The sequence below is a fragment of the Lutra lutra genome, chromosome 8 (assembly GCF_902655055.1).
Source record: "Lutra lutra chromosome 8, mLutLut1.2, whole genome shotgun sequence".
Taxonomy (NCBI): Eukaryota; Metazoa; Chordata; class Mammalia; order Carnivora; family Mustelidae; genus Lutra; species Lutra lutra.
The window spans coordinates 107,255,296-107,268,772 of NC_062285.1; the positions used below are offsets into that span (position 1 = coordinate 107,255,296).

At 34.1% G+C, this 13,477-nt stretch overlaps 1 protein-coding gene across 11 annotated transcripts in view; it reads right to left on the reverse strand.

Moving 5' to 3' along the window:
- Positions 1 to 13,477, reverse strand: part of PPFIA2 (PTPRF interacting protein alpha 2) — a 494,134-nt gene that overhangs the window by 396,837 nt on the left and 83,820 nt on the right. For all 11 annotated transcript variants that reach the window (XM_047740329.1, XM_047740328.1, XM_047740334.1 and 8 more), the window contains one exon: positions 10,827 to 10,880. In XM_047740329.1, coding sequence (XP_047596285.1) covers positions 10,827 to 10,880 — 54 coding nt within the window. The remainder of the gene's footprint in view (positions 1 to 10,826; positions 10,881 to 13,477) is intronic.

Consider the following 13,477-nt stretch of genomic DNA (forward strand, 5'->3'; position numbering starts at 1 on the left):
CCATATATTACCTCCCCATGACTGACTGCTTTAGCTTGAGCTATTCATAGCTTTCTGGTCACTTATAGTTGTAAGAATAAGTTTTATTTTAGATTTTAAGACTGTTTCAGGTTAAGAAATTCTAATACAGCCCTGTATCAAAACTTTAGTTTCTTATTCAACTCAAAGTTTCCCTGGTCATTCCAACTTAGGACTGAGGAACTTGTATTGGGAAGAGGTAAATGATTTTTTTTTTCCCACCTGTCTTCTGCCTTCTTTATAGGTCTTCTTTCTAGATTAGGGCAGGGATATGAAAAGGGATTACAGAAGAAAAAAAATGGGCCAAGTCTTATGTGACTGGTGACTTTTATGTGCCAGATGCCTAAATATTAGATTTTTAAATCGGGGTTCATTAGGGAATTCTTTGGACATCCTCTCATGGGGACATCCTATGCTGTACAGCTCATCAATAAAGGCACTTTGTTATTTGCTAACTACTTGCCTCCCTTCACATCCCAATTTCTGTCTTTGGCAGAACATTTGACATTCTTCTAATTCTTAATATTGGGTCCCATTGTGGTAGAGAGTAGCCATCTTATGAAGGGTTCCATTATCCTTCTATCTCCTCAACTTGTTCCATGGTAAGCTCATGAGCCTTGACAAAACAAACTGTTGTAACAGCCACTCCTACTAAGACCCCTTTCCATTGGTATCCTTAGGATACCTCTAACCATACTGCCATCCAAATTTATCAGATTGGAAGCAAATATCTAATTCATTGATGATGCATATCCCCATATTCCAAAAGATTCACATTAATTTCTTTCTCTCACTTTAAATCTATTCCATGGAACCATCTGCTGATTTAGCTGCTGAATAAATATCCATGTGCTGATTTAGCTGCTGAATAAATATCCAAACATGGAGATACCACTGGCTCCTTCTTTGAGTCATTGCTTTGGTTCACCTTCATCTGATTTAGAAGAGGCACACCCTTCTCTCTTTCAGAGGGTGAAAACCTGCAGCCCTCCCTACAGTTGAAGGCTCAAGATGATAATTCACAGTTGCAGGACTGATATTACTTTAATTATTACTTAGTAAGTCTTTGGTGAGTATGTCTAGCACTTGTCCACAGAATGTGAGGATATTTATCACCAATGGTACTATGGTTCAGAGCTTTAAATAGTATCTTGAATCAACAATGGAAGTTTCATTTTTATCTTTTATGCTCCACTTTTTTTTTTGCCTCCCTTATTTACTGAAATTTCTAATACAGTGTCACTGTTTTACCCTCTGAAGACCTTTTACCATTATCATTCTTGTTTCATTAATTTGGTCATTAAATACTTATGTAGGCCCACTATGTTCAAAGCATTGCAAATACAGCTGTAGTCCAGACAGAAAAATTCTCCCCTCAAGAGGCTTATATATAGTGATACTAAGCAAGGTAAATAAATGAGATATACAGTATCCAAAATATATCCTTCTCATTTTTTATTACTGTTATTTTTCCCAGTGGCCAATATTTGAATTTATCCATGAGTCCTACTGCTTTGTAAGGTTTTTATTCTCTGCTATTTTAGTTCTTACTACCATTACCATAGTCTCAAATACACCTGTATAATCTCATTATAGGATTACTATAACATTCTTAATCTCTTCCTCCATTCAGTATTCTAGTTATCATTTTAAACACATAAATGTAATCATATAAATCAGGTACTTAAAACATATTCTCATTCATTCATTCATTCAGCAAATATATATTGAGGAAATATAACCAGTTTTTATTTCTAGATCTTTGGCTAAAATAGTGAACATAAGAGGCAAAGACCCTTCCCATACAGAGTTTATATTTTAGTAGAAGAACACAAACAGTAAATACATAGGAGCAAGAAAACAATATAGGTGCTCATAGATAACCTCTCTATTAAAACAGCATTTTAACAGAAACCTAAAGAAAATGGAGGTATATTGAGAGGGAACATGGCAAACAGAAGGAATAATAGCAAGTCCCTGCACAGGAAAAGGGTAGCAAATTGTTAGTACAACCGAAATGGAATGAGATATGGAAAAATAAAAAGGTAGAGGAGTTCCTAGAGGTACTGTAACAAGAGAAGTCATGAAGGGTCTTAGAAATGATTCCATTGTGTCTGGGAATTTTATTCTGATGGGAAGCCAATAATGACATAAGCCTAGATGTGACATGATCTGAATTTAAGAAATTTATCCTGCTTAGTTTACTGAGCATATGCATGTGAGAAAGGATGGTGGCTTTGACCAGGCTGATAGTTTTGTGGGGTTAGCAAGAATTGTCTGGATTCTAGATAAACTATGAAGGTAGAACCTATAAAATGATTCTGAATCTTGATTTTTTGAATTAGTAGCCATGAACTGATACAGGAAAAACTGCAAAAAATTTGCAAAGTGACAGTAAAGATCAGAAGCTCAGTTTTTAACTTGTTATGCTTTAAATTCCTTTTTTGAATGTATAAGTGAATATGTTGGATACACAAGTCTGAAGTTCAGGGAAGTGATCCAACCTCCAGATGTAAATTATTCAGTTCAGTTATTAGAGTCTAGATGGCATTTAAACTGTAAAATAGGTTAGGACTACCGAGAGACTGAATGTAACAGGAAAGACTGCAGGGCCCACAGAAATGACCCATCCAACACTGGTCTCAGTTTCTTGGTGTCATCAGTTCCAATGAGCATCATTCTCTCTGTACTTCACCCATTTCCATGACCACATCTTACTAGCACCTGGACCTTATCAGCACCTGGAAATGTTTGGTCCTAAAAGGTTCAAATCAAGCATCTTACTCCCTCACCACAATCTTCTATCCTTTTTCCTATACCCACTGCACATGTTTTTCAAGTTTATTGAAAACTCTGAATCCTCTATTCTATCAATCCCTTCCTATCTTCCTGCAATTCTAACTTATCGTAGATTAAGGGGGTTTTGCTAATATTCTCAACTATCTTGTCCCATTGGCCTTCCATAGCAATGGTCTTGCAGAACGACATAAAATTAAAATGGTCATAGGCATACCTCCCATACCTGAAATACAGAGCACAGCCGGAGGTAAAAGTAAACACACCTTTAAGTCACATAACCACTACAAATGCACTGCCAACAACCACAGGTGGACCCCAAACACTTTCCAGTGTTCCATCTGCGGTTTACATAGTTCGCCCATAATCCACAAAGGCTAGATAAATCTTCTCTATATTCCTGAGATACCTCATCCCATTATCTTTCCTGCTAATATCAGCTAATTAGATCCTTTACACTTTGTGGGGAAAACAGAAATCATTAAATGGAAACTTTCAATTTCTTAAGACCTCCATTTCTAAAAAGAATCCTTCCTTTCTTTCTCACTCATTTCACATTTGAAGACAATGTGCCCTTTCTCTGTAATATGCCCTGAAGTCCATCCTTTTTTGCCTCATCTTATGCTCTAGCAATAAATTTCTTTTTCCTCAGTAAATTCTCTCTTTTTATGTACTTTCTATATGTTTCAACACACTCAACCTCATATCTTATATTGGCTATAATTCCCTCCCACCTCTTTCATAATCAAGCTCTTTTCTACAGACACAGAATCCAATCCTTTTCTGCCATTTCATCTTTCAGGTCCCCAGAACTTTGATTCTAACTAAATTAACGCCACTAAAATTACTCTCACCTAGATAACCCCCTTATCTTCCTGTTGCTAAATAAAATGGGCACTCTTTCATCTTGAACACTCAATGACATCATGAAACTGCTAATAACCCTTTTTACCACCTTCTCTGGACCTTAGCATTTTTTAATCCTCACCTTCCTAGTATTTCTTCCTTGCCTCCTTTGGAGGCATACTCACCCTATGACCTTTCCCTTTCCTTTGATCTTCACTTAAGTGTTTTTTTCCTCTGAAATTTATTATGAGCTCTCTTATCTTCTCACTTGGAATACAATTTTTGGAGATGACATCATCAACTCCAACCGCTTCAATTACTAACTATTCTACATATCCAAATCAATGGCCAGAAATGAGATCTCACCTCACTGATTCCAAAAATCACTCATATATTCCCAACTCAGTCAGCTCAATTTAATGTGTCCAAAACTGAACTCATCATCCCCACTCCAAAAGTACTCTATCTCATGAGATTCTTGTCTTCATGTATGGAACTTTCATCCACTCAATTGCCAAACCAGAAAGTTCAAATTCAGCCTTGACTTCTCAGTAAGTCTCATTCTCTTCCCTCTAAACAAGCCTTTATTCTTGAGTAATCACTATGTCCTTATTATCTCATCAATCAGTCCATTCTTCTCCATTCTCACTGTCACTCTATAGGTTCATATTAATCATTCAGTGTGTTATTCAAAATGTTGATGGTCTCCTGAGATACTGCCTTCGATTAGTTTTATAATTCAGTGGAGTAGACATACGCACACACACACACAGGTTGCAATTACCATTTTTATTATCTTTCTTTTGGATGACAGCAAGAGCCTTCACTTGCCTCCTTGCTTTAGACTGTTATCTAAATCACCCTCCAAGTAGAGTCAAAAGAAAATGAAAAGCCTTCTAAAGAAGAGAGCTGATCTCCTGTTTAAAGACTTTAATGGTTCCTCATTCTTAGTATAGAGAATAAATTTCTTCCATGAAATTTCTCATGTTCTTGCCCTGGCCTAACCTAGCCTTCTGTCTTTACCACTACCTCCCACACTCCAGTTTATTTCACACTCTAGCCACAGTAAGTTATTTTTTCATTTTTTGACCTATGCACACACTTGTTTCCTCTGCTTAAAATGCCATGCCCCACTTTCCTCAGATGGCACACTTCAACTTATCCTATAATTATCAAGTTAGACGATATTTCTTTCTATTCACCTTTGATTCTCCAGCCCCTTTCATTCCCAACAATTGTATTATATGGATTGTCTCACACTTTGTTTACTTTACATTATAATTATTTTTGCCAACCTGTCTACTCCACTATATTGCAAGATTCTGAAATGAGAAACTGTATTTTGATTCACTGCATTTCCAAAAACCTAAACAAATGTCTATCACATAGTGTACACTCAAATATACACTGAATTTTAAATAAACAAATAGAAGAATGAAAGTATATAATACAACAATATAAAGTCCAGGTCGAAAGAAATTATATTAGATCACAATTCAGATTTGCAATCTTTATTCCCTTATCTTATATAGCAAATAAATAGAACAGTGGCATTTTTTGAGTAATCAAATTAAAATTGGAGACGTTTAAATTTTAAGACAATTTACAGTTTGAAAAATATATAACCTGGTCTAAGTATCACCCTCGGGAAAATAAATTTGTTTCAGATTCTATGGAGTATTTACCCAAATTGCTAAGAATCATCAGGAAGTCATTAAAATGAGAACAGAAAGTAAAAAATATGGACTGTACTATTCTGGTTCTTCAATGGGGAGAATGTTAACAGAGCTAGAAAATGTTCAGGACAGCGTACATAACAAACCCAAGGATGTGGATTAGATGAATATTCAGTTATTCACCACACTTTAGAAATAAAGAGAACCATTAGCATTTGGATGAAGGAAACAGAACAATTAAAAGCACTAAGTTCTGTAAGAAGCAAACTTATAGATCTTCTTACTCTGAGATAACAAACAGAAAAAGAGGGAAGGAGCTGCACAGCGCCAGTGGCATTATTGTTGTAAGTTGTGGATGAGGCAAACGAGGTAGACTTCATTCAAACACTGGTAACTGCACTCTGAAATACCATGACACTTGAACCAATGTGTATGTTACACTGAGATATGTTCAGAAATGTGTTTCATGTGCTCTAGGGTTTGTCCCACATTAGTATTTGTTAAATTTTGCCCATGCTGACTCTTAAAAAGAATCAGAAATGATAAGAAAGTAAACAGCTAATGAATACTCAGACATTTCTTTAAATAAAAGTACAAAGAAAAACGTTCCTCACTGTGAATTTTCGTCTGCATGGGTCTACCGTCATTAAACTTACGTTCTGTGGCCAAGCTGAGCTACTAAATTCCAGCTGTAGATTTAGAACTAGACCACAGTCTGGGACAAATCCTGGCTGCTAACTGGGGTTGGCTAACACTCTGGCTCAGACTTGGGGCTCAAGACTTGACGGTGATCTATCACAGTAGTGGTTCCACATGGACCTACAAACCCACAGCTCTCCAGAAAACAAGTACAGCTAATATACCTGACTAGGAATGTTTATGCTTTGTGCCCTAGTCTTCAGCATCCAAAATTCTCTTGGCTACCTAAAGCTGCACTGTTTAGACCTTATCCTGGCCTTCTAAATGTTGGCTGAAAACGGATTACCTAGGATACCGCTGATTCCTTAAGGTTCACCAGTTTTTTACATTTCAATATTATCACTTAAAATTTAAAACACCATGAATAGATGTTGTACCTTGACAAATACCTCATCTGCATCTATTGTAATCATCATACTGTTCTTACCCTTTCTTTTATTAATGTGGTATATAACGTTAATTGATTTGCAAATACTGAACCACCCTTGCAAACCCAGGAATAAGTCTCACTTGACTGTGGTGAATGATTTTTTTTTTTTTAATGTGTTCTTGGATTCAGTTTGCTAGTATTTTATCAAAAATTTTTGCATCAATGTTAATCAGGGATATTGGCCTGTAGTTCTCTTTTTTAGTGGAGTTTTATCTGGTTTTGGTATCAGGGTAATGCTGGCCCCACAGAATGAGTTTGGAAGTTTTCCCACTATTTCTATTTTTTGGAATAGTTTGAGAATCGGTATTAACTCTTCTGCAAATGTTTGGTAGAATTTGTCTGTGAAACTATCTGGCCCTGGACTTTTGCTTATTGGTAGATTTTTGATTACTGATTCAATTTTGTTGCTGGTTATTGGTCTGTTCAAGTTTTCTATTTCTGCCATTTTCATTTTGGTAGTTTCTAAGTTTCTAGGAATTTATCCATTTCTTCTGGGTTGTCCAATTTGTTGACATTTAGTTTTTCATAACATTTTCTTATGACTGTATTTCTGTGATACTGGTTGTTCTTTATCCTCTCTCATTTGTGATTTTCTTTATTCGGTTCCTTTTTCTTAAGTCTGGACAGATGCTTACCAATTTTATTAATATTAATTTTATTAATATTTTCAATTTTATTAATATTAATATTTATTAATATTAATATTAATATTAATATTTTCAGTATTTGTTAATATTTTCCCTAATCTATTTTTTTAGTTTCTATATCATTTATTTCTGCTCTAATCTTTACTATTTCCTTCCTTCTTCTAGCTTTAGACTTTATTTGTTGTTCCTTTTCTAGCTTCCTTAGGTGTAATGTTAAATTGCTTGTCTGAGATATTTCTTGCTTAAGGTAGGCCTGTACTGCTATATACATCCTAATGTATACAGAAGCATTATCTACAATAGCCAAATTATGGAAATAGCCCAAGTGTCCATCTACTGATGAATGGATAAAGATGTGGGATACACACAAACACATACCCAGGAATATTACTCAGCCATAAAGAATAATGAAATCTTGCAATTTGTAACAATGTGGTTGGGGCTAGATAGTATTATGCTAAGCAAAATAAGGCAGTCAGAGAAAGACAAGTATCATATTGTTTCATTCAGACATAGAATTTAAGAAACAAAACAAATGAGCAAAGGGAAAAAGAAAGAAAGAGAGGCAAACCAAGAAATAGACTCTTAACTACAGAGAACAAACTGATGATTACCAGGTGGAGGTGGGTGGGGGAATGGGTTAAATAGGTGATGGGGTTAAGGAGTGTACTTATAAGCACAGGGTGTTGTATGTAAGTGTGAAATCATTATATTGTACACTTGAAATTAATATAACACTCTGTTAACTAATTGGAATTTTTTTTAACTAATTGGAATTTAAATGAAACTTTAAGAAAAGGAATTAAAACACTATGGCAAATGGTATACAAAAAAGCATTAATTTAACTTAATGATATTTTTACCCTTTAGAAATTAATTATTTTCTTTCACTCAATTTTTATATGTAAATATATGCTGTAATTTTACACTGGAAGTTAACTTGTGATCCAATTTTTGTAAATGAAAAACACATGCTAAATTAAACTATGTCTGATATAATTTTTCAAAGATAGTTCTAAGGCAATATTAAACTGATAATATTTTTCTTAATGACAGAAAAGCTTTTTTCTAAGATGACTGTGATTTAGAAAAATCTGCAAATTCTACCTACTGAACCAATTAATTTTCAGTTTCTGAATTAAGGAAAAAATCCTTCCTGTAATCCTTTTCAGAAGAAGAAAGTCATCAAAAAACTTGCAATTGCGTCTGAAAATCATGAACGAATGATTCTCCCATTCATTATTAGTACTGAACTGAGACTACTTGAGTTTTCAAAAAATCTAGCTAACATTTACTGTTAAAAATATTAATGTAAACTATATTCTTGGAGTTCTTCAAATTTATTCTTACCAGGTATACAAATTTATTTATAATGACATTTGCAAATGTACACAACTTTTTGCACATGTATGCTATATAAAATACAAACTTCACTTTTTTCTCATCCTTCAGAAATAATATATGTGTACCCACTGAAAAAAAAAGGATTTTTTAAGTATACCACTTACACCCCTGAGATCTATGTTATACTGGTAAAGAAATTATTTCACAGCTATGCATCATTGTGGTGGCATTCTGAGATGCCATTCCTTCAGCACTTTATATATTCTGTATAATGAGGGGGAAAATATAAGACCTTGAATTTCTTATCAATAAAATTTCATCACAGAATGGTTTTACTAATATAAAAAACATTTATACAAAAGACCTAACTGTAGAAATGGACAATAGTACTTAGATGATCTATCATAAAGATATTTTTTAAAGAATGGAAAAATTATAAACAATTTCAAGTGGATTTAGGTTATAATTAATGTAATCTGACTTTTAAGTTTTCTAACTGGGGGGCAAAAACAATAGTTTCATTCAAAGTCTTATTCTTAATTGTCTGAAGTGACACTAGATCCTATTACCATTTCATTTCTATTCGACTGCTTTATGTAAGCTTTATATGGGACTAAAAAATGATTTTATTACACAGTTTCTCAAGTAATATGTTCTAGACAGCTCCTTGACAATGGGGAGTACTACATTTATGTGTACTGTTAACTCCCTAATTAGACTGCCTAAGATCATGTAGGTAAAAAATAAGCACAGTCTGAATTTCAGAAAATGAAAACAGCAGTATAAAATATCCAACATCATGGCAGGACATGGCCAAGAGAGAATCTCTATTTCACAATATTATAAACTACACACACATATACACACACACCCTTCACTTTTAGCTATTGGGAATGAATCTGATGAAGCTTGCCTTCTGTATACCATCTTTCCTTTCTGTGATCATTTTTCCTTTCAAGAAGCTTCTTTCAACAACTACATTTTATGCCCAATCAATCTTCCATATTTGGAAGATGTTTTTTTGAAAGGATATGATTAACTTATTTTAATAGATAAATAATGAGTAAGATTTTTATCACCCCTTGCAGGAGAGAGGTATTTAATTTTTATTTGAACTAGGGACAAATTTTTAACTGTGGAATTCTTTTAGGAATCAGTGGTCAAGTGAGGGTGGGATTTTGAAGGAAAAGGATTTACTCTTCTAATAAAAGTTGAATGCTATGTACAAATACCACACCAGACAGGAGAGTGGAATTACATCACATAAGCAGTCACCTATACTACTAAAATATAGGACCAGCTGTAAATCCTGTCATAATATACTGGCTGGCTGGCTGACTTACATTTCATCTTACCTTATGCTGTAATATAATAGGGTCAAGGACTAAATATGAGCAGTTATCTGAAGACAATATATTTTTCCCATATAAATTCAGACAATGAAATTAAAAGGAAGGGAAAGGACTAAAATATGTTGTTTGGCCTACTTCAGGAGCAATGTGATGATTAGACAACATCATGAAACATAGGAAGGAGACAGAAGAGATAGAGGTACATTGAAAGTTATCTTTTTAACATCTCCCTGATGTTTTAATGTGATTATGGACTTCACCTAGGTACCTCAATGAAGTATACCTAAAATTGATAACATCGGGTTCTGTGTATTCAGCATTAAACCTCACAGTGCTAAGTGAAAAGCAAATAGTGATAAAAATTTATGCATTGACTCTCTGTTGGAACTGAATCTTATTACTTTAGATATACACTGCAAACTCATGTTTGTACCTCAAATATGAAATCACATTATCTTAGTCAATATCTTCTGAAAGCAGATACCACAGAAAGAAAGATATTCCAATACTAGACCATTAATCCTTCTTATTGCTTAAAAACAATAATCCTTTAAAATTTCAGAACACTTTCTCTAATTTTCTAGAAGCTCCCCGGATAAAGTAGAAAAGAAATAGCAATATCAAGAATCAATACTGTTGAGATAAAGTGCTAATAACATAATTTTTCTCAGTAACTAGAAAATATATTACAACCCAAACATACATTCATATCTAGAATGGTAAACCCTCACGTTCCAAAAGTTTTGGTGTAGCCCATAGGACATGAAGAATTGACATATTCTAATGAAGATTTTATTCTTATCTTAGAGTCAATACACGGAGATGAATTTTATGAAATACTGAAACTTTTAAAACACCAAACAATACCCCAAATCAAGTTCACTTTTGTATTAATTACTATAATAGCTCTATATTTCAAAAAATATCTATATGACAAATTGTATACAAGTAACTGATGATCTGGTGTATACATAATTCAATTTGCCAATAGTTAAATTTAATGAAGAATCTAACTTACCGGCGGATCAGCCCCCTTAGAACCAGTCAGCCCTCCTGTTAGGGATTCGATATCCTGAAAAGGGGAGAGGTGTTGATTGTAAAATGCCACTCAACAGCATGGAGAATTTCCCAGTCCCATAGTGTCATATTTTATTTAGCTACGAAGTTAGGGCACATAGCTACACTTGTTTTCTTTGTTTTATTTTTAGACAACCTAGCACACTACAACACTATACAAATAGTCTATATCTAAAAATCTAGATATTTTCCCTACTTCTGTGGCATCTGTAAAAAAAAATAAAATGTAAACAGACTAATTATTTTTGATATATGCAAAAATCGCTCTAGGTAGGAAAGCAGTTTTGTTCTCTAAGGAGTTGAAGTGAGGACATAACAGAAAAAAGAAATTTTAATAAAAACTGCAATTTAACATGTTATTTGTAAGAATATAAATCCCATAAAAATGATTACCCTATAAAATTTTTAATCATCTGTAGTCCACTCTATTATTGTACTTAAAAGATAAAAATATAAACAGACATGGGTAGATTAGCTATTCTTTTACAAGGTTTGATTTCTAAACTTGAATCAGTAACTACAGAAGAGCATTCCTGAGTAATGACAATTGTCAAATGTATCATAAACAGAGAAACGGGTGAGGCTGTGACAAACTGGACAGCGTATGCCCCGTTTACAGGTACACATAGAGCTTAGCCAAAACTGCTCAGTGGCTGTGGGACGAGTCTGCGGCTACACTGAAGAGTTGTACTTCTTGACAAAAAGTTTCTTTCTTGTGACCCTGATCATTTATCTGTTTGCATCTTTTTGACAGGATAGGATGAGGAACCTGGGAAATACAGTTGCGGTAAGAAATCAGAGATGAGAGAGAACTGAGTCAAGACTGAGAGAAGAGAAAATTAAATGCCTATGACCAGAGAAACAGACAATACCTTTACATCATTAGGAAGATTTATGCTACAAATTCATTTGGGACTTAATCACATCATTGTTTCCCTGGTGTCTCAAAAACAGGGAATCTTAACAAAAAACACAGGGCTGAAATGAGCATGTGAAGGCAACATTAAAAGCAGGACAGGGGAGAAGGAAGGAATAAATGATGTGATGAAAGTTTCCATTGGAAAAGGCTGACTTCAAGCAAGAACTTAATGGGTGATGAATTTCTGTATGCATATTTTATCAAGGGCCATAAATGATAAGGCAACCATAAGGAATACTTGCCAAGAAAATTGTTATCTGCACTGGAACAAATATATTGTACATAATGTTTTTCCCTATTCAGCATCCCTTTGAGGAACTTCTTCCTCTCCCTCACTCTAGCGCCAAAAGAGGCTTATAAAAATTGCTTCAAATTACTTCCAAAGTCTTATGGAAAATTAAGGTAATATGGATTTGGGAAGATATAATGGTAGGGTCCATGCCCTTGATTCTATCATTTGAGCGACTTCTGAAACTAGATTTCTCCCCACCTGCAACTTTAAGATAAGTTTCTGGCTCTCAAAACAGAAAGATCCTAATTAATATGACTGCATTATTGTTAAGTCTATCTGTAAAAGGCTCTCCCTCTCCATCTTGTTGAAATTCTTTATTTTAGCACCATGCACACCATGAACAATCAAATCACCTAAATTATTTGATCTAACATGTTCTTTAACATTCCTGTTAAATCATCTAAGTAATCTTAATGCCCTTATATAATAAAACCAAACTGTGAAACATATTTATAAACTCACAAGCATTTTTTAATCCAAAGGTAAACTATAATTTTTAAACCTGTTTTAGAATTTCATGTAATGAACTGACAACATAAGGTAGTAAAGTGGCTGAAACACTAGATCAACAGAAAATAAAGCATAATCACTGCACCGTTTGAAAATACACCAGTTATGACCATGACAAAAAACAAAGTTCTATTCATACAAAAAGTGATTTCCAAGTACATTTAAAATGAAAGAAAATGATGTTAAGTATATTTTGAGTTAATACATGCCTTTCTAAAGACTTTATATAAAAGTACATTAAAGAGAAACACTTCTAATGTCATTAACAGAGAGACAACAAGAAATTGATTCAGATTAAAAGCACTTTAGGGGCGCCTGGGTGGCTCGGTGGGTTGGGGCCTCTGCTTTCGGCTCCGGTCACGATCCCAGGGTCCTGGGATCGAGCCCCGCATCGGGCTCTCTGCTCGGCAGGGAGCCTGCTTCCTCCTCTCTCTCTGCCTGCCTCTCTGCCTACTTGTGATCTCTGTCTGTCGAATGAAATGAATAAAATCTTTAAAAATAAATAAATAAATAAATAAATAAATAAAAGCACTTTAGCCATTTATTTATGCATTGTCGTATTTTTAAAGTCATATCATAAAGATTTCTTACTATCATATATGTGAAGATTTACTGCTATCTTAGATAAATTGAATCAATTTTCAGATTCCTAAAATTTTAAGCCTTTCGTGACAGTTACCACTCTGAGAAAAATAAAGCAAAAGTAGAATTTAGAAGATGAATGCAAAAGGCACTGATAGTCATGATTTTTAACATGCTGAATTAAAGCAAACTAGGAACTCATAGCTCTAAACAGAGTACAGATGTACATTCTTATTCTGGTTATTCATTTAAATGAAAAATGATTTTTTGAGCTCATATGCTATTTTGA